The 26,087-nt window shown below is 37.3% G+C and overlaps 1 protein-coding gene across 1 annotated transcript in view; it reads right to left on the bottom strand.

Annotated features, from left to right (window-relative positions):
• Positions 1-26,087, bottom strand: part of FMNL2 (formin like 2) — a gene marked incomplete in the record, with an annotated part of 146,064 nt that overhangs the window by 55,775 nt on the left and 64,202 nt on the right. The window contains 3 exon segments of the mRNA XM_072418152.1: positions 490-566; positions 3,791-3,871; positions 10,747-10,830. Of these exon segments, the coding sequence (XP_072274253.1) occupies positions 490-566; positions 3,791-3,871; positions 10,747-10,830 (242 nt within the window).

Here is a 26,087-nt window from a genome sequence, read left to right as displayed (position 1 = left end):
AAACAGAATACAAACAGAAATGATACAAACATGTACTGATCCTGGCCATTGAGGACTAGAGTTGGATAACCCAGAGTTACAAAAAATAAGCTTCTTAAGCCTAATGTAGATCAAAATAAAGTGGACATAACTCTAAAATATGAAAATTTGCTATGCTTTTAAAAACACCTAGAATATAAATTGTGCCTAAGCCAATATATCAGTGTACCTCCTGCTATATGAGCGTGCCTAGGCACTCCTGTATCTAAAGACTTATATCTGTACATCTGCAGTTTGAGATCCAAGCATTGCCTCTGACTGCTAGTCTCAGGAAATTTGGAGTGAGATTTGGTGACTTCACTAAAAGCAAAGCCGTGTCTCTAACAATATGGCTGACTCAATTCAAAAACACAGTGTAGATAAAGGCATAGCCAGTGATTGGGGCTGGATCAGCTGCAAGGAAACCATGAGTAAAATTAGTGACTTTTCCTTTGCCTCCTGTCTACTTACCCTATGTGATTTGTCCTCAAAGAAATCTCCAGCTCCCTTAGCTCTTGAGTAGACTCCTGTACTCTTCTACGAAACTTCTAAAGAAAAACAAAATTCAATTATAATTAACTCACTTTTAAATGTAATATTTCTGATTGGGATTTCTTCTAAAAAGGGCCTTACATTTAAAGATGGGAACCACCACTGTAAGAGTGACTTATACCAGGGGTTGTTCCCCTCAGACCCCAGGAAAAGCTGCACTGATACTTGAGATGTACGGCATTTTCCAAAACAATGTATAGCTGACCTTGCAACCCCGCATGGCTTCCAGGAACATAGCTACATGGCAGGAAACATACCATGCTACTTTTAGTCCTCAGTTTTTTTCAATTTAGGTACAAAAATGCCTGTTTTATATAAAAGAATCAAACAACATTTGATGATCAATTTTAATGATTAAATTGTTGAAAGATCATATGTGCATGAGCAAATCTTGCATAGACTTGTGCTGTTCCCGCTGTTCTAAAATATTAAATGGTTTATCAAATGTCTACACAGTATATGTACACTGAGCAGGTGAGATTAAACATATTTAGGCTACAATAGGCTACACAATAAATGTATGTTGAATCAATCTGCTTGAGCTTTATGTCCATAGACCCTTATTGTATATGCTTTACAAACCTGGGCATTTACATTATCAAGTAAATATGGAGGTATAGGCAGCTGATTCTACATGAGCATAACCTGTTTTTCTGTAATGGGCTATGCATCCCCCCCCCCATTCAGATACCACATTTGTTAGTAATGTCATCCATTACATTATATGTATGGGATCATTGGGATGGTCATTAAGGGGCAAAGCTCAAGTATTACAGAGAAGGCAGCAGACCGCAGCAACCCATGTCTTTTGACTTAGTTAATATTTTTGACGCATGTTTTTCAATAAAACTTTTCTTTCACTGCCACTTTAACTTATATTGCCAAGGTTTATGACATATGAACTTTAAGAGGCGGCAAAAGGCTTTTAGGTGGATATCTTCTACAGAGTAATCAGAAGTAGTAGTCACATAAAACCTATACATTTAATCAGAACTCCAGATTATTGCAACTCTATATATGTATTTAGTTGTTTGCCTAGAACTTACCTTAAAAGCTACAACATTTGGAGGCCACAAAAAGCTGGCCTATAAACATTGTAAAATACTCGAAAATAGCATGAAGTGAAGATAATAGGACAATCAGAAGCCCATAGACAGTCAAAGGTAAACATTTAAATATACAATAAGACTTTAGATAAGAAAGGTTTAGATCCTTTTAGTACACAGTTTCAATTGTTAAGTGAAACGGGTGCACTTTAATTTCTAAAACTTTCTGCAACTTAAGAATGAAGTCCTACACAAAGCAGTCCTTTGTGTTTCCATGGTTTGCCATCCAATTAGAATTTCCCAATTCTATATACTGTGTGTGCAGTGGAATTTCACCATCACTGGAACAACTGAGGCTCCACTAATGTCCACATTTTTATTTTCCATATGCAGTGTTTTGGTAAGAAATATATATTCCGATAGATTCCAAAGAGCTTCATAGCAGCTAATAGTCATGGAAATATACTAAAATACCCAACCACTTAGTGTTTAATATGTATGAAATTCTAAAGTGCTGTATCAATTTAAATGGGCTTTTGTGCAACGGCCAAATTTCCCTTTTAAAATATACAGCCATCTGTATAAAAATTTCAGTTTTCAACTCAACCCTGAAATTTCTGGGGTGGGTAATAATGCCAGTGACTGTACAGAAATAGACTGATTGGAATGGTATATAGATGGTTGGTCTAGTCTTTATTAGAATTCAATTCCTTAGTACCCTAAGGAGTTCCATGGCCAAATTACACAAATCAGCTTTGATGCAGACTTAAACACACATTACATATAGAGAATTTGCAATGTATGGAAAACTTTTTGTGCTGCTCTCTGCTTTTTCTCAAAAGGAAGACAGAACTGAGCCATACCATATCATTGGCTGAGCTGTACCACACAGAGGATTAGCATAGTTGAGAAAAGGCGGAAGTTTTAACCTCTGCTTGTCTAATGCTCACCATGTAACTTAACTGGTCAATAATCACCCAAATATGAACTCTAGTCTAGAGAATGTGGACTTTAACATGTAAAGTTGTGGCCAGATGATGACCATTTAAATATTTACATATTCTTGGAAAGCAGTACTAAACTCTGCAGCTGCATCCACTGTGGAATAATTAATTTTAAAAGCACTCAGCAGAATTACTGAATTCCTAGTTAAAATCTGAAAACACAAAATCTGTACAGAACGTCTCCTGTACTAAAATGAAATGCAGTAGAAGGTGCAGCAAGACAGATTTACCTCCATTATACTTCCTAGTTTATGGGCACCCAACATCATTAGGCCTCCTTTGCTTCCCAAAATTACTATCTTTGCCCCCCAAACTGTTGCATTTTAGTCCTTTTATCTATTATCAGCAGCTCAGTTTCCCCTCTCAGCATTAGCTCAAAAGCCTCCCCCCGGTATCTACCTTTTATTGTAAAAGGAGGGCTGAAAAGGGGTTGAATGCTGGGGAACCAGCTTGAAGAACTCTAGTTCTTCTGCAGTGAAATTTGAATATGAATTGCTCCATTAAATCTGCAGCTACAGAGGTCATTTAGGGCTTGTTTTAAAGCTCTTTACGGTTTGTAAAAATTTGCACACATTCAATGTTCATAGCCTGGCCATATGCAGGTGCTACGCATATATAAACAAGCATAGATGCCCGTTTAATTCACATAGCTGCAGTATCATAAGTCAACAGTAGAAAATCACACAGATAAGATTGTTTGCATGGAGAAGAGGTAAGAAGCGGTCAGAAATATGATCCCCTCCGTTCATCAAGTTCAGACATCAGTTTGGAATATAACACATCTGGCCTGTCTGGATATTATTCATTACATATATTTTTGTAGCAGTAAAGCTGTATTTTAGGTTATAACGTTCATTATTCCAAAGATATTTCCTTTCTATGTCAAAAAGTGAAATTTGTTGTTGTCCCACTGATTAATAAAAATATCAAATTCACCTATAAATAACGACTGCCTTTCACAATCACTTCTCATTTTTGGACTGCATTTTGACATTTCTCAACTTTTTGCGCTTTGGATCCTTCTAAAGTCTCTCCATGATACAGACAACTGTTAAAACTTTGGCTGGAAGTCCCATTGGAACATCAGTATAACAGATTACCCTTCAAGGAACATCAGCACTTACAGGCACAGAATTAACCAGCCACAATGGATTAAAAATATCCTCTTACCTTCCTTGTCACTGCTGGATCTAGGTAGCCTTTAAGCTTCTGGATATACGTATGTGGAGGATTCTTTACTTGAAATCTTTCCTAGAAAAAAAGGACGACACTGTCAATAAAGAAATACAAAGCAAACCCATGTACATGTGTACACATAATGCCTTTGGCATAAAGAACCTTAAAAGGTATTATTAATCTATATTTGTCTGGTTAATGTGGTTGTGTTTAGTTTAAAATGTTTGTTCCACCAAAGAAGATTACTTTCTTTACTTGACCTAATGACTATTGTCCCCAAAGTATTGGGACATAAAGAATTTTTTAAAATCTGAACTGGTAAACACATTAGCCTGCCCTTTCACTGCCATGAAACCAACTATTTTTAGGATACCTGGCTGCCCATGCCAAATGCCAGTAGGATAATCATAACCTAAAATCAGGCAGTCATTATACAATAGGGTCATTCAGATGAGCTTTGATATTTGATTACATTACATCTTTTGAGTAGTGAATTATTAATGCAAATTTTTAAACTAAAAAACCCTATACTCTGCTGCAAAACGAGGAAAGTGACAGCTAAGAAAACTTAACAAATGGCTTACTTGACTATCAGCCGGATTTCCTCAATTAAACACTAGATGTAATACAGCTGTTATTTTTAGCTGAATGCCCAAACCACGGGGCAGTAAGTACAAAAAACAATGTCTTATAAAAAGCAAATAAATTCAGTCATTTCTTATGTAATTCCTCCCATATATCAAGCTCAAGAAGTAGTATAAACACTCAACATATGAGTCTTCACAGGTCCTGATTCAATCATTTACAATCCAGGTTGCATACCAGTTGACTTCTCATGAGTTTTTTAGCCACAGATCATGTCAGACAGTGTGCTTTCGCTGTGTTTTATTTCATCTCATTCTTTTGGCAAGATACGTGATAGTCTAAGGAATGGCTTGGTACTAAAGGCCAACTTGTCACTTTAGAGTTTGAAGCATTCCACTGAATATTGTGGAGCAATTTAGAAAGGAACATTAGTTAATCTGGGAAAATGGATAGTGCGCTTGGCCAAAAATCATTCACATCACACGGATGAACTGTCTCGACGTTGCTCTGAGGTCAGACTGGAAGGCAAGCTCGTTATGTCTAGTAATTATTTGTAATTATTGTTATGTTAAGAGTATCAGTTTATTGACAAGGTAAAAGTCCAGAGGCTCATTCATGCAAGATAAGCTCAAAAATCCATGCATTAAAGAGAAACTGTCATCAAAGCATAATTTCAACAACAATCTTCCCACAAGGACAAAACCTTCAAAGCACAATAAAGTGAAAAAAACTGCATTTTTTAAGTTAAGTTCTCAATTTCTTCAAAGTTCTCTGTCAATATATATTTACATCTTTCTTTTTTGTTTGGACAAAGTAGGGAAACCCTGAAACTCTTTTGTTGTCTGTGTCCTGATGTGGAGGTTTACCTTTATTAACTTTCTTGAACGTGAGAAGAAATCCGTGCTGTATTATCAGCTGTTTAAAAGGCATACTACTGTCATAAAAGGCATAGAAAACTGCTAAAGGGGGCATGTACCAATGCAAAATAAGAATATTTGATGGGGAACGAAAGAGTGTTCTCAAACAGATTTCCTTTCATATACAGTAGCATGCTAGAGGATGTCTTAAAGATGTATGTGGTATTCCAGAACATTGGATTTTTTATGGACAGACAGCTACAGTATCCCAGTTTGATTTGTTTAGGTTGCTTTAGCAGCAACACATGCTTTTTCATTAGTCAAAGAACTGATTTGAACGGCGGATACAAGCAACTGCTAACAGAAAATAAGAAACTGCAGATGACACAGCAGTGTAAAATTGGCAGTGCAAGGACAATTTTAAATACCAAGGCTAGGTCTAAATGTACTAAAGACAGACAGCACAGGCCACAACTTTACAATAACAATAAAAATACAGCAGAAACAGACAGCAGTGTGAAATTTTCCAGTACTTGGGAGAATTAAATTCAATAACAAAAGGCAAAACCAGAAAATATAAGGGACCTCAGATGACACAGTAGTGTAAAATTAGCCACTACCAGGACAATTTTAATTAAGGATGCTAGGCCTAACTGGTGTATGCCTAATTCCTATTTTATATATGGGGATATGGGTGAAGTGAAAAAGAAAATCCTAATTTTGAGGAAACAGAAGAAGGCAGCAAAGGGGTTTATTTCCCAAGGAGCTAGCAATCAGAAATAAAGCCCAGTTACCGAATTGACCCTAATCTACCCCTATGCACTTTGTCAGCTTTACTTGTAATAGCTTTCAATTTACGGATAATATGGCTCCTCTGTAGCTCTTCCCTTTTACAGTGAAGAAGCTGGTTTAAACACTCTGGGACCATGACTCTCAAATCCTTAGCAATAGCCTAAGCCAAGTTGTAAACCCAAAACCTCCCTACCATCACTAGTTGTCACCATACTAGTTTCTATTAGGAGATCTCCTTTCGATTTCCCATCATTTTTTATCCTTATGACAATGGTTAAGGAAGTTAATGGGGAATACATCAGTAAATACCTGACAGGGAGTCTAAACCTATTCAATAGTTACTTTGTAAAAGCAAAAAAATTCAAGATTATTGTTCACACAATAATAACAGGAGAATCTCATTACCTTCCAGATTTCCTCCCTTTACAAACTATAGCCAAACTTTTTAGCGATAGATATTCACATTTCTCCAGTATTGGCTTCCTATACCAGTAGTAAATCATTTGTCCCCTCGCAGTCCTATCAGGGACCACCTTTGAGATGGCTCAGTTAATGCAACTCCGCAAAAAAAAAAACGGAAGCAAAAATTACTTTTGCATTCATTTTCCTTATCTGACCAGATGGCCATGAACGTAATTCTACATCTATCTGTCTGTCTACAAACCTGATTAATGACTTATTATGTCCGGAACCAAAATATATTCAATTTACCTCTGCCAAATTGGATTTGCAAAGTTGCCAGGAAGGCTTGCCAGGGACACATTTCTAAAATAAACAGGATACTACAGTCTGTGTGTGCATTATTTTCTAGCAATCGTCATGAAAATTCCGGGGGGCCCAGGGAGTATGAGAAATTCTACCTGTTATAGCAAAGCTGGCAAACTGCAGCAAATATCTTCTGGCTCCTGATGTAAAATATTACCTACTGCATCTGATTTACCAAAGCATATGAATGAGAACATAAATCATGATATTCTTAGTTCTCAGGCCCACATGAGATGAATGAATACATGAACACAGATGTATATTCCTTGAAAATATCCCTAATACTTCTGGAATGTTCCCAACTGCCGCCACAGTTTGCTTTTCTTTTTGTTGGCACCTATCTATATATTCTCACCTTAGCAGTGTATTACCTAACTGGCAACACATAAACTAATTACATTCTGCACACCAATACCTAAATTACCTGTAATTAATGCTCATTTTTGAGCATTCTTTGTTACACTCGCAATTTGATACTTGTATATTGTATATGTTGTGTTACTATTGCCTTTTTAAATATCTACTTAAAGTGAAACTAAACTCGAAATTGTTGCTTTACATAAAAGGGTAGAGTGTTTTTGAAACCTATTGATCTAGAACAATGTTTTTCAAGCAGAGTTCCTCCAGAGGTTGCTAGGATTTACTTGAGCAATGAGCAATTTGTGCCTCCCAGGCCAATTTAACTGGCACCCTGGCTATCTGTAGTGGTGACATTCTGGCCAGCAATGCAAAGAGACATTCTTCTCAATGACCGACACACTAATATACTGTAAGCTGTAAACATAGTAAATATTGACCTAAGGCCTAAGCTGCCTAAGACTTGAAAGGTATTTCAAGGGTTCACCCATGTTTATAAAGTGTAAAAAGGCCAGTCCAGACCAAGTCTAGAATTCTTAATATGTATAGGTTTAATTGACAAGAACGTTCTTAGCTTTTTTTTTTTTTTTTGATTGACGGTGGGCCTCAGATATAAGAAGACACAGAATTGCACGTTCCTAGTTCTCTGCTGCAAGGATAAAAAGTGTTCTCACGGCAAGGGGCATTTTAGGACTTCAAAAGTCGCATTTTGTTCAAAAGGAGTTAAACCTCGGCTTTAAGCATATTTAAAGTGGATGTAAAGCCAAAACCACTTTTTTTTAGAAAGAATGGTGAATCGTTTTTGTTTCCCATCCGTGAAATTTCCTTTAACTTCCTGTCCCAAAGACACAGCAAGAAGTAAATAGAGCTCTCTACAAAGGAAGGAAGCTATCCCATATTAGACAGTTGTTGGAAGAAAAGAGTTCCTTATGAGAAAATGACCCACCTACATCTGTTTTGGCAACAACTTAACATTTTTGACTACCCATTACTTAATTGATTACCCAGCACCAGGATAAAGAGAGAGTGAATTTCCCATTCTAGCTTTACATTACCTTTGTTTTAGAGCCAAAGATTACTTTGGTAAAATATTCTTTATCTTCTACCTAGTGCTCCCTAGCCACCCTATGCTTGGTACACATGACTAGACAGGCTTGTACTGGCAGGTCATCATGCCAAAGTCTAGCAAAAGTCAAGCAATTCCAACTGGTAGTTTGGTAGGGTCTAATTTCAATACCAGTGGAAAATACATAAAGATTTTCTTTAAAGTATTTTATTAACCTTAACACAATCTATCACAAACTATTTTCACTTACATATTATTAAACATTCATAACTCAACTAAAAGACAAATTAACAGATTCTATAAATATAATAAATCCATAAACAGTAAAAATGCCTGAAAGCAAAAATTGCACAATGTTCTTCACAGCTTCAGTCAAAAGTTCTCAAGAAATAAAAAAGCTTTGGAGCAGGCTATTTGGGGACACACAGAAAAAAGGGATTGTTACAGATTAATGTTAGAGATTGGAAAAGAGCAGCTCATTTCATTTGCTTACACTGTAACCCGAAGTATAGAATGCTAATAATACAGAGGTCATAGAAGAGTCGGAAGAAGTGGGGTGAAACCACACAGAGAGTTACACATAGAGAAGGATTCCCTCAACAACCAATCAGATTCATCTTTCCATTTTCTAGTACTTGCTGCAAAGCCGACTAAAAGCTTAGTGTTATATATATATATATATAAAATATATTTATACTTGATAAAACAATTAACTGAGCTAATGCAAATCAGTAAAAAGGGCAACATCGATAGAAATACACTGGTGTCACCCAGAGTGATGTGAAAGATGGGTTAAGGTAAATATAATTCTATTTTTGTTCTTATGTATTGTTCTAATGTATTTTCACTTACTAAAACTACGTAAGTTTGGGATAGGGGGCGTGTAAGTGGACCTTCCCCATAGTTTAAATCAAAAGAACCCTTCAGTTTATTGTAAACCCCTTATAAGAGAAATACATGGGCTATAATGTATGACTTTTCTAAAGATGTTAGTTTCCTGGCTGATTTTTCTAAAAAAAAAAAACTCTCTGTTGCTGACTACAATTTGTGAATCATAAAAGTCAGAAAAAAGTCAGAACTCTCGACTGTTAAAACAAAAGGGCGAGAATACAGTCATTTATATTAAAAGAAGAGATCAGAAACTGAATCATTCATATTTTAAGTATGACGGATTTCCTATAATTGCAGAAATAAAGTTAGAGATAATACAAAGATTCAGCCTTCGATCTCCAGCTGCCGGTGATTGCCATCTACAGTGACAAACTTTTATCCCATTCTTTTGAAGTGGAAGGGACAATATCCCAGCATGCCAGTGATGGACAGATACTGATTACAGTAACCACTTGTGTTTCCGAATAGAAATCTAGCAACACATCATAGAGGAGAGGCATCATTCACATTTAGGGTTAAAGGATACCGCCTATCTCACTAGAAAGAGATCTGAAACATGACATAATCCCGCTGCCTCTGTTACATCCTTGTGACTAGTTACATCACTTGACTAATTGCTTGCAGCAAGATTAGCTTTCAAAACAGCTGCCAATCATTAGAGATAAGCCACCAGGAAGGTGTAAATCCACCTATAAGTGGTTAGAGACAACAAGGTGATATTAGAAAATATTCAGCTCAATGTCACTTGCCAAGCATCCTGAGATGCAAGAAAAAGCTTGTAACATTTACATGTAGAAAGCCACCAGCACCCAAGGAATTTGTTACAATGTCTTGTTGTAAAGGCTTCAGGTCAAACAAAGGTCTTGATGTGTGGTTGACAATCAATGCTATTAATGGAACTTTCTAAATAATGATATTTTAGAAAGACAGATGGAGTAATTAACCATTTGCTGTTTTTGCCACAGTATTTTCAAGTAGTCTGAGACTTTACTAAAGACTTCGTGAAGTGATTCTGCAATTGTGGTATGAATAGACATAATGCACATGATCACGTACACACGCGTGCAATCTCCCATGTTGGCTGTCATAAAATCCAAAGAATTAGTGCCATCTGGTGTCAATGCATCTGTGCATAAAAGTAATTTTGACAGGACCCTTATGTTTTTACTTACTATTCTATGTTTGAGTTATTATATTTCATACACAGATTTGTAAATAGGAACCATAAGATATTCCCTTGATATCTGTATATCAGGCACTTACAATAAACATTTACAATAAGATTTATGGTATACAGAATTTCTTGCTTTAGTCAGCCCTCAATCACTGACCTAAGGTATAAAACCACATGGCTGCTACTTTGTGACAGCCGGGAGTAGCAAAGTGAAATACAGGTAACCAGATTAAATGCTTGGCCAAAACATTAACTGCAGCTGCATGCAAAAGAAAAATGGTTCCCAGTCTCTTTCATTAACTTAAAAGGGAGAACTTGGAAACATGGTTCAGCCAGTAGCAGATCACTGCAGCTTATCGTGGTCTAAAAAGCCCCTTAAACTAAAGAAAATATTTTGTGATGTGTTTCAATACTCTCTTTTTAAAACTTCTGAACACAATATACAAGTTTGTGTTTTTTTTACCTGATCGCAGATAAGTTCCCATTTTTTCTCCTTATCATACTGCCGCAGCAATCTGGCTTTATCAGGTGGTAAGTTCATAGCATTCTGTCAAAAAAAAACAAGAACAGGTATTAAATAATGGAAGCCAACCTATAACAACAGGAGTACAAAAAGTCTTCAAATGTGCTATAACATCATGTCTGGTTCCAGCACCAGATATCTTTTTCTGGCACTATAACTGTTTTATAATGATACATCTCTGAACATGGCTCTGCTGGTCACAGTATGAAAAGTAGTTATACGGCTAGACATCCTAGATGTAGACATCGTTTGAATTATAAAGTTCTGTTGTTTCCAATTAAGAGAACTGTTTATCCTACGACAAACAAAAAGACGACATTTCAGACAATAATATTCTTTAACCCTGGGGTTACACTTTGAGGAGACCTTTTTTGTTCCAGTACGGCTGTACCCCTATGGAAGGAACTAGATCCATAAATACATGTTGAGGAACTCAAGCAGTCTGTGCAGAACCCTTAATTTAACCATACTGAACACGTCTCGGGTAAACTGGAACACCAGTTTTAAACCAAATCTTCTTATCTACCATCAACGTCTGACCACATAAATGATCCTTTTCATAAGTGGGCACAAATTCCCACAGGCATGCTGCCCAACCTTATGGAAAGTCTTCCCAAAAAAGTAAAGGTTGCATCATCACCAAGGAGAGGCCAACCCCATATCAATGGCTTTGAAAAGTCCAACAAGCTTTTTTACCAAACTGAATTTTGAACATGAAAAATGTGTTGTAGGAAGATATGTTGTAGCATTACCTCACTGGAAAAATCTAATCTCAATAATTTGGTGGGGTGTTCACATATGTTTGCCCATATGGATAGGGTTAATTGTTAGATGTCCTCAAACTTTTAGCCATATTGCATACTTAATATTTTTGGCAGAGTCATGACAGAAAGGGGAGTTTTATAGTACAGATCCACCTAAAAAAAATCTTTTATTTGGTTTCTCTTGAATTAATAGCTTCATGATCGACACAAAATAAACAACACAAAACAACATGATAAAGCTGGAGGGTTACTAAAGTTCACTGTTGTCTATCAGTTTCCTGTATTGAGCCACTCCTTAATTTCTCTTACAGCTCATGATTCAGCATTAGTATTTGTTATGGCACAAAGTTCAGCCTTTCATCCCGTTTTACTTTTTTCTACCGCATAACTGATATTATAAAATCCTTAAAGCTTTAATGAAACACGTACAGTGTGGGCTCACTTGAGGTCTGTTCACAGAAATTATTTTACCACAGAGAAAGAAAAACAAAATCTATAAAGTCGTGGCTTTAAAACAGAGATTTGCTTGTGACCTGTCACTTACTCATGATCATTTTTAAACTTGTGTAATAAAACTGTAAAATTAAGTGCAGTGAAATGGAAAGTGATTGTAAAAATAGGCAGAAAGTTCAGCAAAATTGTTGTAGCAGATATAGAACTAGTCAGTGTTACATGACCTTCCAGAATACAGAATAATGAAGCAAGTAAACTAACATCACTTTTGTTATAGTTATCAGGTAAAATCCCAGGGCCCCCTCTTTCTCTTTTTTTAGGTGTGGACACACAGAACTAAAGAGAAATTGCCTACTACTTGAAACAGACCAGTAGTTCGATGGACGTGAGGATACAATCCATAAGTCTATAATAATAGCAGTAATTGTTTTATTTTGATAAAAAGATTTTCTGTAAAAAAAACAAAGTCTTACATTCAGTCACTGACAGTAAAAAACTTCTTGCTATATACCAATAAACTAACAAAATATTAAAAACTAATAATAAATAGTAGTAGCTAATAATAGTAACTAAAGTTCCACTTTAAAAATTGTGCATCAGACAGGTCCTTATTGCAGAAAGGGATAGGTAATGTCCTTTTTACAATCAGTATTCTTACCTGCCCTGATCACTGTCCATTAGTCAAAATTTATTAAGCTGTACACTAGCAGCCCAACATTTGTTGTCAGGTATACCCAACAATCCCGGCTTTCCTTGTGGATGCTGAGATTGAACTATCCCCTGCGCAGCCAGCCTGGTCCAGCCCAACAGTTGAAGGTTGGGATGTGGAAGAAAAAAAAAAGAGAAGATGGCAGCACCCGCAATAAAATGGGGACAGGTGAGTAACCCCAGGATTTAGTTCAACTTATCAAGTTATGTAAAGTTGTGTTCTCCTTAAAACGAACCTATTACCACAATTTTTGAAATGTCCTTCAAACGAAGATTCTAACTCCTCTAACATTCTACCCAAAACATTTTGCCTACAGATATAAAAAAAGCCATCATACAACTGTGGAGACACAACATAACAGAACAATTCACCAGACTCGGTCCTCCAAGTCAGCATGTTATGTAGCATAAATAAATACATGTGCCATAAAAGTTGACTGTCAGCAAGTGCTACTGGCTGTGGAGGTATTACAACTCCCATGTACCAGCCTAAGCCTCCCTAAAATGTTCTTTCCCTTTTTTATCATTATTTTAAACCCTATACCGTAAATCATAGAGCACAGCCAGAAGGGTACCGTTTTATCTTAGGCCAGACTCTTTAGAGAATTTTACAGAATGAAATACTTCTGATAAATTTCAGACTCGTCCAGACATTCCAGCTGTAACAAGCTTTGGCATTTTCCAGTAAAAGTTTTCATTGACTATTTTTACCGTCCTGAATTAGTGGAACTTATTTCCCAGAAGAAAGACTGCTTCTATACCAATCAGATAATGAGAAAAATAACGCTTCTCACATCAGTGAAAAGAAATGTTGACTGTCCTCATCTATTATCTGAGCAGGTTTATAAGGAACTCCAGGATCACAAAACCTCTGGTTAAGATGAGGTGCTTTGCCTCCAAGCCCAAAATCCAGAGATCTTCAACAGCAAACTTGGATTCTCTATTCTCAGTTGTCAGCCCCCAAAAATGTCTCTAATTTCTCCGCAACATACATTTTTGCACTAACCTAATCCCAACTCAAAGAATCCTCCCCTGGGCATTAAATCATAAAATGTTTTGCAATGAATAAATGTTTCAGGTATTATATTAGGTAACCATAAATTATATTAATTATATATGATATTAAGTAATGTCTTATTTTCAATAAACTGCTCAACAGCTGTGCTTTGCCAATCCTTTTATTGCAATAAATCAGACATTAAAAAAAAATATATATTTTTCCTGATTATTATACGTCTGAAATGTAATAAAAAAAATATTGACCATAAAATATACAGACACTGCTGAAATAAAATAAAAATACTTTCTGAAGTCTCTAATGACAAAAAAAAACACCTACAATACTCGCAACAGTCATGTGACCTTAGTTCCACAAGACAAATGTGTGACCAGGCAGGGCTTTATTGCAGAAAGGGACAGGTAACGCCTCTTCTGCAAACAGTATTCTTACCTGGCTGATCATTCTGTAGAACTGTTAAAATAAGCCAAGCTACCAGGCAACCCCCTGCGGTTGCCAGCACTGAATGAACCACCAGCGTGAAAGTGATGTCACCCCAGCCCAGGCAAATGAAGATGGACGAAGATTGCAACTAGAAAGAGAAGATGGCAGCACCCTGTGATATACCAGAGACAGGTGAGCATAGCAGGGTTTAGATCTGCTTTGGCTAAAGATAGTGTGATTAAGTGATGCTATTATGTGCTTCCTAATTCATGTGAACTTTGAGTTCTACCACAAAAAAAAAATATTAAAAAGTTTTATTGTAAAAAAGAGTGCCTAGGAATGTCATTCTTTGGGTCCTGGGTTCTCTATGGTGTCTTCTGTGGTCAATTCTGTGTCCTATAATGGCATATAATGATCCACTGAGAGCAGCAAGGGGCCAGGAGATTCACACTTGGAAGTGTTATTATTATGAATAATAATAATAAACAGTATGTATATAGCGTCAACATATTAAGCAGCACTGTACATTAAATAGGGGGTTGCAAATGACAGATACAAACAGTGACACAGCAAGAGGACCCTACCCACAAGAGCTTACATTCTAAGAGGTGGGGAAGCAGCACACACTAGGAGGGGGGATATGGAATGATGGGTAAGTAGTGAGGGTTTAAGAGGCAAAAGAAGATGGGTAGGCAAATTTGAAAAGATGGGTTTTGGTTGCTCTTTTAAATGAACAGAAAGCAGGAGCAAGCCGAATAGGACGAGAAAGACCATTGGGGCAGCTCTAGAGAAGTCTTGTACCCGTGTGTGTGATGAGGTTACGAGTGAGGAAGTCAGTAGTAGGTCATTGGCGAAATGCAAGCCAAAGAAGAGAACTGCAAAGAGATGCGGCAGAAAAGGAGTGGTGGAAAGGATGGCTTGTGCTGGCGGCTGAATAGATAAAGAACAGCGTTTGGTGGCATATGATGATCTTTTATACAGAGAGACATTTTTTTTGCATATTATTATTAAACTACATTTAACTACAGTTGAATGGCAGAGTCACTGAAACTGTAACCACCGAGTTGCTTGCTGCTACAAACATCAAGAAAGCATTTACATTTTTTTTATTTTAGCTACAATATAAATAAGTGTTGTAATCTGGAATCATTTGGAAGTGTCTCAGCAGAGTATGTTTTTTTTCATGCATTTTTAAACCTGCCCTGACTCGCCGTTTCCTCCCAAATAAAAGTTGTGGCTGTTCATAAGAAGAATTTTTTGGCAGTTCTCTGCAGGTTAATAAAAAGTGAATAACTTCTCTAAGAATTCACCTCTGCCTCCATCTGCCAACTTCTATAGGTGAAGTTTCCATTTCACAAGGCTCGCTACAGACAAGGACAGAACCCAGAGCCCTAATCTCAGGAACAGATGGGGACTCCAAAGTGCTAGGAGGATTTACAAAAGATTAAATCACTGAAAAATTAAAAATAGGAACACTGACACATCAAGGAAGTTTCTGTGATCCTAAGAGTGGGCTTACACTGAACGTTGTCCAAAAACGACATTTTGCCTTGGTCATTATTCACAAAGTGCTGCTATGATTACATTCTGGACTTGAATATGAGGTTATATTGATATTGCATTTTTGCCTTATCCCTCAAAGCTTGGAGAAAACCGTACATTGCACAGGTGATGTTTAAAGGATATGGTATACTACTAGAACTAGTATTTGATGTATATCAAAATGAAATAAAACTTAAAAGCAGAATGCCAGCCAAAAATAATCAAAAAAATAAATAGTTCATCAAAAGGAGAAAAAACAAATAGTTAATGTAAAGGATAAAATAACAAAACCAAGTGTTGGAGATCTCCATGCAGAACTCTTCTGTCTATAGTTGTCCTCAGTCTGATGGCCTGCATCAGATAAACTACTTTCTTTCAACCCAGTAATCCTGGACAGTGAAAGCAAAAGCCACACAATGATGAGACTCTGTTACACTCTCCTTCCATCAACATGTTTTCTGGCAGCAAATGAATTACAAATATTTCTTATACAGCAGCCTCTAACAATCTTAGCACTGCTGTACAAGCACTGCAAGAGGCTGATACCAGGTCACATTCAGGTACTTACAATTCTTGAATTAAAACAAATAAATTGAATTATGTAATAATAATGAAAACGATGTAGTTTTATGTATTGCTTAGACCTGCTTAAATTTAATTTTTAACAAAAGGATAATCATTTATGCACAGTTACACAAGGAAGATAATACTTCTTTGCATTCTACAATTCCATTTTGTATAAAAAAGTGAATGTTGCATTTTTGTGACTCTGTGCCTACTAAAAGTGCCTACTAAATTAATTAGAACAAGCACAGAATTCCATATAAAATCTATTTTCAATGGTTTTCCTTCACTTAGCATAAGACATGATCAGATATGTTGTGTCTTAAACAGATCCATTGTTGCATGAACCTGGGGGTATAAGTAACACTGCTTATCCTGCACTGAAAGGCTGGCAATGATTGGATCTGTTGTTGCAATACCTTTACACTGGGATCACCCTTGGATTGTTACAATTTTACACCCAAATCCATCTGGCTCTCTTTTTACCCAATCCGTCACTAAGCACAGTATACAAATACATTGATTTTTACTGCCAAACTATGAAGATCTATAGTGTTTGAGGCAGAGGAGTGAGTAGATATATCCCCCCTGTTAAGTTATGCATATTTTGTTTTGTTTTTTTCAACATTTAGAGTAAATTTTTATGCAATACTTAAGCCGCATACACACGTGCAATTCTTGTGCAATGCACAATGCATGAACAAGTGCTGTACATACAGCACCGTTCTTCCCCCATGGAGAGGGGAGGGGGAGAACGACGGAGCGGCACCCTGCTGCGCGCTCTCCCCCTCCCCCTTGCATTAGGATCTCTCGACGTTCATCGTTCGTGGATCCGCCAGGACGGATCCACGGACGATGAACGACGCGGGCTGTACACATGGCAGATTCTCGCCTCGATAACCAGCCGAAGCTGAATATCGGGCGAGAAAAATTTGACGTGTGTACGTAGCTTTATACCTTCTTTGCTGATAAAGGGAACATAGCTAATGCATTTTGGGTTCTACTAAACAAAAAGCTTTAGGAAGGCTGTCCTACAGTATGACACAAGCAAACCTTTGAAATACCTTTGATGTCTTAAGGAACCTTGAGCTATAAATACTATATCACAGTACACTGTCCTGGAGGTTACATGGAAGAATGCTTCTTAGGCTGCGTACACACGTCCAATGATTCTCGTCCGATAATCGGCTCAGGGCTGATATCGGATGAGAATACGGCGTGTGTACAGTGCCCCTTGTCCATCGTCTGAACGACCGTCTTGGTGGATCCACTGACAATGGACGATGAACGATCTTAATGGAAGCGCAGTGGGGTGCGGCTCAGTCGTTCTCCCCCTCCCTTCTCCATAGAGCAGAACGGTGCTGTATGTACAGCACTTGTTCATGCATCGCACAGTCCTTAGTCATTGGAAAGGATCGCGAAAGATCCTTTCCAACGACAGTTATTGCATGTGTGTATGTAGATTTACATTGGGAAGAATATAACCTTTACAGACAGCCAAAAAGATCATTGGTGTCAGTTAAACTGACCTGAGAAGCACAGATTGTTCACTGCTCTCCGGAAATCTCCGGATAGACTCTAGGGTTTGACAGAATCCTGGTTGGGAAACACTGCTGTAGGACCTCATTATAAAATGTCATTGTATCCTTTCCTAAAAACAATTTTGGGATAACCTGTAAGTGTGGGTGGTTTCGTCTTGATTCTTGGATGAGGAGAATACATGCAGATAATGTGACCTTTTTACCTGAATTCTTTACTGCTTCAGGGGCTGAGGATCAACAAACAAATCTAGAACTGTCACTAAGGATTAGGAAGACTCTTACACCTTGCTAAACATTATATAAACTTTTAACCTTGTGGGGTCAGAATATTTACCTCCATACTCTCTAAAAGTACTAATTTAGTCTACATATCCCCCAATGTTTGTTATTCTTATATTGTCAGCAATACAACCCACCCAATGAACAATATAGTGCAATACAAGCCTCTTAGATCAGGTAGGACAATAGGGTATTGCTTTGTCACAGTACAGTAAGGTTAACTGTTGAAGTTAGATGATTGGAGAATACAGCACAGGGATGGCCTCATGGGTGAGATGCTGATCCTTCACTATCCAGTCACAGTTGGTCTTTGACCAAGCTATATTGGTTTGATTTCAGTTGAGAAACATAAGCCAGAGACAGGTCTATTCTTCATAAAGAGCAAGGATACTAAAACTGGCTAAACACAATTTCAAATCTTATGAAAAATGTGCAAAACACATTAGTAGTAAAACTATGAGTAGTCCCAAAGTTAAAATCAGCTTAAGTTATATTTTGGTCTTAACTGCTATTTTAAAAAATTAATGTTTGGCTTTAAATTTGACTATACCAGTCTAATGCTCCTAATATAAAGGTGCCCTGCCTGACCAAAAGCTCTACATAGGTAGTGGAAGATATAAACTCAAGATCAATTTTTATGGCAAATTATACTTTCAATATAGTTGCTCAAAAACATGGGAAGATCAGAAGGATACATGAAATGTATAAAAAGGAGTAATGTGAAAAAGTAATAAAGACTAAACAAAGCTGTAAAAAGAAAATGTAAAACATGGACCAAGTCAGGATTAAGTAGCACGCCGCCTGGTACCAAGATGTGCCAATTGTTTTTCAACATTCCAATGTTAAAGCCTCTAATAGCCACTGAGCATCTGACATTTGGCTTCTGAATAAGAGCTGCAAGATCTGGGTGTAAGAAAGGGGTAGGGCTTAATCTGAAAGAGAGCTTAAAATGTATCTATAGGCTATATTCACATTGGTGGGGATGTTGTGGTGCATATACCGCTTCCTCATGCCAGAAAACCGCTGCCTCTGGGGAGACACATGTAGCTTTTCCCAGTCTCAGCCCCATAGAGAATGAACAGGGGTGGCAGTGAGTGGTACTAGTACTGCTCACTGCCACTAGCTGTCAAATGTGCAGATGCTGGTTCTTTAACTAAATAACTTTTTTTTGTCTGCATACTTTAACAAAAAAAAAAAAAAAGAGAGAGAGAGAGAGAAAATGACTTTCTTGAAATTCCACCCCCACACTTATATACAAAACTACCGAAACTGAAATAAAAAATGAAAAAAAGCAGATTTAATCTTTATTATTAGTTTTAGGACTTAACCTTTCTTTGTAACAACAAGGTAAACTGGGCCAACAATTCCACTAATAGGACCTTTAGCTGCACTACGCTACAGCAATTCCAACCTTTGTATCTATCAGACAGATTTGTCTGGCTGGCTTTCACGGTGGAAACATCTGGCCTGGCGCATGCATGAATAAGCCAAGCTATCGCCAGGGGAAAGTGCCAGCTGAACGTACTATAAAACCAGCTGAGTTACATTTGATGGAGCTGTCGGTGGTATCAGGGGAACAGTTATAAAAATAATTTGGCACTATTTTTAACTTAACAATGGTTTGGCTAATTTGGGACAAGACGATTGCACATGTGTGTTAGCTGAGTGCACCTGTCTACTAGCTCATAGCTGGTAGTCTTCTAAATTGAAAAAAAAAGAAGGTTCCTGTGAATAGATTAAAGCTGAACTCCAGGCAAACAGCAAAATACACAAAAGAAGGACATATAAGGAACTGTTGTACCTCCCAAAAGATTTGGAATTGTGGACATTTCTCTGAGGTTTATAAGCCCCCCCATCATACAACAGAGCCAGGTGGATGACACAATTTACAATTCAGGAATAGAGTGGTGTCCTCTCTCCACCCTCATGTGACTGGACAGTAAAGAAGGAGCAGAAAATTTATAAAAAGTCTCTGCTCATTCCACTTTGTTTTTTAGGATGTTCCTTTTCAGCAAATTTTTGTGCATTCAGCCTGGCGAATGGATTCCCAAGGATTGCCTTACCATTGATGTCCTCTGCCTTCACCATCCTTTTAAATTTGTAGACTCTTCCTCCTTTATTCTAATATAGGTTGGGATGCAATACATATGCAGATTTTTAGAAAAATGGGGATGGTGTCCTTTTACCATACTTGTAACCTACTCCGCAGTATAGTGTACACAGAACCCCTCACAGCAGTTCTGCCACAGCCCACACCTTCCAAACCTTTATGATGGGAACAAGGGACACTGCTTAGAACATACTAGTTCAGAAAAGGACACCCCTCTGCTATAGCACCTAAACATGGGAAACTATAGCAAATTAAAGCACAGGGAAAATCACTTATTAAAAAAAGAGCAAAGATCATATTGTCAGAAATCTTGAATTATTTTGAATCCACTGAAAAGTTGCAATCAGCTTACATGATCATCACTTTTACAAATGATTACCAGTTAATTTATAAACCGGAGATTTTAGGATTTACCAGCACTTTTACTACTACCAGTAAAGTTATAGGGTAGCAATCAAACCTGACTGCCATATTATAAGGGCATATGGAGATTGCCATTTCACAGGGGTGATCTCCTTATGAATTAATGGAGATTGGTTTTGATTGTTCGAAAACGCCCTGATCACCACCTTTGCTGCCAATTACATTTTACAAAACCGAGTATTTAACTTGCTGAACAAAGTGGCAGAGAAGTGCAGAAGTGTTATTTATATATGCTGAAAGGATATATAGCAAAGCACAGGACATGAGCAAAGCACAAGTTTGCTTTATGCAGAACAAACGAAAAAGCTGATTTTCTATTTCTGATTACTCAATGATAACAAAGTGAATTTCAAATATAAATACAAACTCTACATTGGTTTAGACCTTCCTATCGCTCAAAGAAGGATACGGGGGAGAACATGTGTAGAAAAAAAAAGTTGGTAAATACATGTTAGCATAAAATCGAAGGATAGAAATATTTAAATGCATACATATCCAGCTATTAATTTTCCACAATAATTTACTATGGGAATCATTTTGGTTCCCAATTAGGTATGCACATAGGTAATAAGCTGGCAGTTACAGGGTCTGCATTAATTGTGCTCTAGAGAGTTATAGCTGGAAATTGGTTGTGAGCAGCGTGACACTGACTGAGCATGCTCCTTATATGCTTACATCCAGCACAAAGAAGGTCAGCTCCAGACTAGCATTAAAGCTCTATTCATTGGGTCTAATCCTATCTTTTAATCAGGCTACAAAAGCAAGCTGCTCGCCATCGTACAGAATGGCACATTATAAAAACAGGGCACACAATATGCTGGAGGAGCACTTTAATTAACAGCACCGAACGTGTGACTTCTGCCTGACGCCACAAAAGGACAATGGAGTAAGGTCACCTTCCTGCGCCATATTGTGCCTGTAGCAAGAACATATTAGCGACATTCACACTTGTCAAAGAGAATAGAACATCTACATTACTTATATTATCTACTGAAAGTATCAGAAAAACAATGTAGTTTGAAGATGGTCATAGGCGGATAATAGTTGAATATACATTTACCATGTCAATGTTTTATAGGTACCCCAAGCAGAGATGTTGAAGTCACTCCAGAACTTCTTTTTAAACAAGACCAAGCATCATGTATAGTTGTACCTGATAATATAGTGTACTTGTTACATATCACCTTCTAATAATGCTTTCATCTGGTGTTTTTTTAAAGGACAAAACCTTGATTGGGCATTGTTCAATGTCAGCATTTACATTTTGGACTTGGAAGTGACCCAGTCACATAAATGCTGGTGGCTGTTTAGTTCTTGGATGTGCTCATAAATGTCCTAATACAGATCAGCCCCTTTGTAGCCTCTTACATTTACTAAAATGTTACAATTGTAGTTGTGTAGAGAAGAGACTACAGCTGCGTACACACGTGCAATTCTTGTCATTGGAAAGGATCTTTCACGATCCTTTCCAACGACAAAGGACTACACGATGCATGAACGAGTGCTGTACATACAGCACCGTTCTGCTCTATGGAGAGGGGAGGACGACGGAGCGGCACCCTGCTGCACGCTCTCCCCCTTCCCTTGCATTAGGATCGCTCGTCGTTCATCGTTCGTGGACCCGCACGGACGGATCCACGGACGATGAACGACGCCGACTGTACACACGCCAGATTCTCGCCCGATATCTGGCCGATGCCGATTATCGGGCGAGAAAAATCTGACGTGTGTACGCAGCTTAAGTTTATGCTTTCTGCACCAGACTAATGACATCAACTTAGCCTGGGCAAGTTAGTATAAACTCCAGGGTGGCCTTTTAATAGATAAAGAGAAGTTTCTAAAATGTTATTATTTCTATATACTGTGATATGTCAAGACAGTATTTATTGCTGATTTATTTATGATTGATAAAGTTACAAAAGGTTCACTTTAAATGCAGAGAAAAAGCATAGAAGAGTCAGGTTCAGACAGTCCCAATGTTGGGCAAAACATCAGACATTTGATTCCTACTTACAGGAAAGGGTCATTTTAGCCAAAGCCTATATCTCAGAAGTTGGTATAAACTGTAAAAGCATTGAATGTTTTACTAATTCATTAAAGTAAATGTAAACCCAGACATTACCATCTTGTATACTCATTATCTTGTAGAAGGAATTTCAAAAGAGCCGTTTCTCACTTAGATTAATGTCCATTAATGCATGTTATGTTAAATCAAAGTGATTATTTGAATTGGGCTCCCAACAAACCAAAATAGACAAAATAACGAGGAGCCGCATTTTATGTGATGCAATGCATCACAACACACTTAAGTGTGTTACCAATAAGTGTGCTGTGCTGCAATGTATGACACCTCTTCATACATGGTCCTTTAGCAAAATAGCAAAACCAGTTTGGGTTTACATCTACTAAAACACATGAAAGAGACTGTAAAGGCAAAGTAATTAAAAAGAAGAAGGGTGCTATTTTCTGGCGGCCATAGTAGACTGTATGGTTTGGCAACATGAAGTCCAGTCAATTTGTTACTTCTGACTGAAGCTTGCAAAATGCACTTCAATGTCCCCAAACATGTCTGTAGAAAGATAATGTGCTCTCAAAAAAAAGGCAAAAGTGCAATATTAGCTCTATGCAAGGATGATGAAGTACAGGTTTTGCATGGACACTACAAAAGCCAGCAAATTGGCAAAGTTGTCCAGGCGAATAGAAAAATATACGTCAACTACATCAAACATGTGCTGGGTGAGAAGGCAAACGGCTTCACTGTACATATTGGCATCCACCCCAGCAAGGTGATCATCACCAGGCTAAAGCTAGACAAGGATCGCAGAAAGATTTCAGAGCATAAGACCAAGTCTTGCATGGTTGGCAAAAGGAAGGGCAAATACAAGGAGGAAACCAATAAAAAGATGCAGGAGTAACTTTATTAATGAAAAAAAAATGTTTAGTTTCAATAAAAGAAAAAGGTGGACTGGAAAGATTTATTTTTTTTAATATAAAATCCATATTCAATATTGCTTATCCTATTTTAATAATTGTTTATAAAAAGAGATTGATTATTCTAACATAACTATCTTTTTTTTTGGGTTAAAATTTTGCACAACACCCACTGTCCAGATGTTTCATCCACTCTGTATCTAGGAACACACTTAGCAGTTATAATAATATAAATAAATCATTTCATAAAAGGGAGTGGACAGTTGTTTTCGCCAGTTCACAGCACGTCCAATAGTGAGATAAGTAATCATTCCGAAGTCATACTGATGCGTAAAATTCCTACTTACTTAATGCTTTACTGCCAAATGTTATTTGTATTTCACTAAGTATTAATAGTTTCATACAAACAAATTAGAATCAATAGGCATGCGGACAGTTAAGCCTCATACAGATGTGCGATTATTGTCAATGGAAACAATAGTTGGTGATCATTAAAATTTGCCGGAGGACAGCTGTATACACACTAGATCAGCCTTTAACACAGGGTAACTGTTGAAAAGGTGTTGGGGAACCCCTGACAATAATTACTTTATCGACAGCTCAGCAAGTGGGAAGAATGTTACCCCTACAGATAGCCAAAAAGATCATTTATAATAACATGGGAGGTACAGGTTGCCCATTGCTTAACCTCCTGAGTGTTACACTGAGGTCTAGATTTCTGTACCAAAAGTGATCCATCGTTTTTCATGAACCAGGTAAGTAAGGATGGGAAAAATCTCGGGGTTAACCATCCTTGCAATTTTTTTGTGCCCGAACGAAGGTCGGGCTTAACGGCAAGGTGGTTAAGGAACCTCTGGCAAACATTGGAAGATACCTGGGGTTCAATGGAACCCTGGTTGAGAAACACTGCGGTAGACTTTCACCCGATACGATCACAAATTTTCATCCTGAGCAATAAAAAGCTAGTTCACACACAACTTTAGTAGTTCAGAGCAGTGGTATTTATAGCAAAAGAGGAAATTATATCGTATGTCTTCTTATATTTAGAGTTTTCTGCCTCGAAAAAAAAATAATAAAACAGGATCTTTAAAGTGGAACAAAACGTACAAATTAAAACACTGACAGTCGATGTCTCTTCTGAAAAAAAAGGTAATAAACTTACCTTCTTGTTTGCAACCTTTCCAATACTGAACAGTGAGGCGTGATTTCTGCATGGTAATGGGCAGGCTGTGGAATTATAATGACATATCTATTGTACCTCGCTAATCATCAGATATTCTATTACACAACGCAGTGATTTTTTAGGGATTGACATCGATTAAAGATGACAGTAAGGTAGTAATAGTTTTTTGGTGTGTCTCATATTTCTTATTAGATTTATTTTCTAACTTGTATTATACACAATGGCAGGTTTGGCATATGCCTTATACAAAAACTCTATTATAAAAAAGTAATATTGAGCTATTAACTATAATGTATTTGGCTCATATTCTGGTGTTGCAAACACTACACAAACTTATAGAAAATGTCTTTTGTGTGGGATGAGTCCTGTCCAAGAGGAGTTTAAGGCTGCCAGTTGGACAGTTACATTCTGAGAAACAAAGTTATGGCTTGTTCACACAAGAAACCGTTCCATGTGGATCATACTGTATTTCAAGCTTCTGGAGTGAGAACACAGCTTGAAGTCATCTACAACTAGGGTGACTTGATATTAAGAAGAGAAAGATAGATATGGATTATGAGAACCGGAGGCAAAGGGAGAGGAAATTAAAGCCACATTGATACATACCAAATTCCTTTTTTTAGTCGTTTCATCTTCTAAGGATCACCAAGACTTGGTGTGGTATTCAATAACAATTAATATGAAGGCATAACATCAGATGACCCCCATAGTTGCCAATGCTATAAATGAAATAATTTCCAAGGTTCTTTGTGGCTTAGTCATCGATTCCTAAACTACATACACGTGTCAAATGACTTAACTGAGAGGAACGGTTGTGTTTGTCTCAGCTGGAGATCTAGTGTGTGACCATTGTGTAACATTGCTTATCAATCTACCTTGGTGATTTGATGAGCAACCAATTGGCAACAACTTGCTTTCCTATGAAAGAGTGCACAGTGGGGTGGTGTATACTAGTCCCTCTCTATAGAACAAAACAGATCTTTGTGTACAGTCCTCATTTGTTCCCCTGTTACTGGAAACAATCCCTAATGAGCAGTATTATGAAGTATATCTGATCTCTTCAGATCGTCTCTACAGGGCTTTCACTAATTACTGACGATAGAACTTTATTAAGTGAACAAAAAACAGCAACTAGGTTAACATATACTATATGTTTTATAGATGGTGTTATTTAAAAGCAATCAGAGGCAAAATAAAACAAAAACAATAAAACAAAATTCTAAACATTTCTTACTTTACCTAGGCTGTTTTCCCTTCTACCCCAAGTATTATTTCACAAGTGCGAATATGTCCCTAATAAAGACTTTATAAAGAATGTAAGCTTTATTTGAGTTTGCAGTGA

Source organism: Pyxicephalus adspersus, chromosome 7 (genome assembly GCF_032062135.1).
Source record: "Pyxicephalus adspersus chromosome 7, UCB_Pads_2.0, whole genome shotgun sequence".
Taxonomy (NCBI): Eukaryota; Metazoa; Chordata; class Amphibia; order Anura; family Pyxicephalidae; genus Pyxicephalus; species Pyxicephalus adspersus.
Note: the sequence above shows the minus strand (reverse complement) of the source record. Positions and strands in the feature narration are given on the sequence as shown.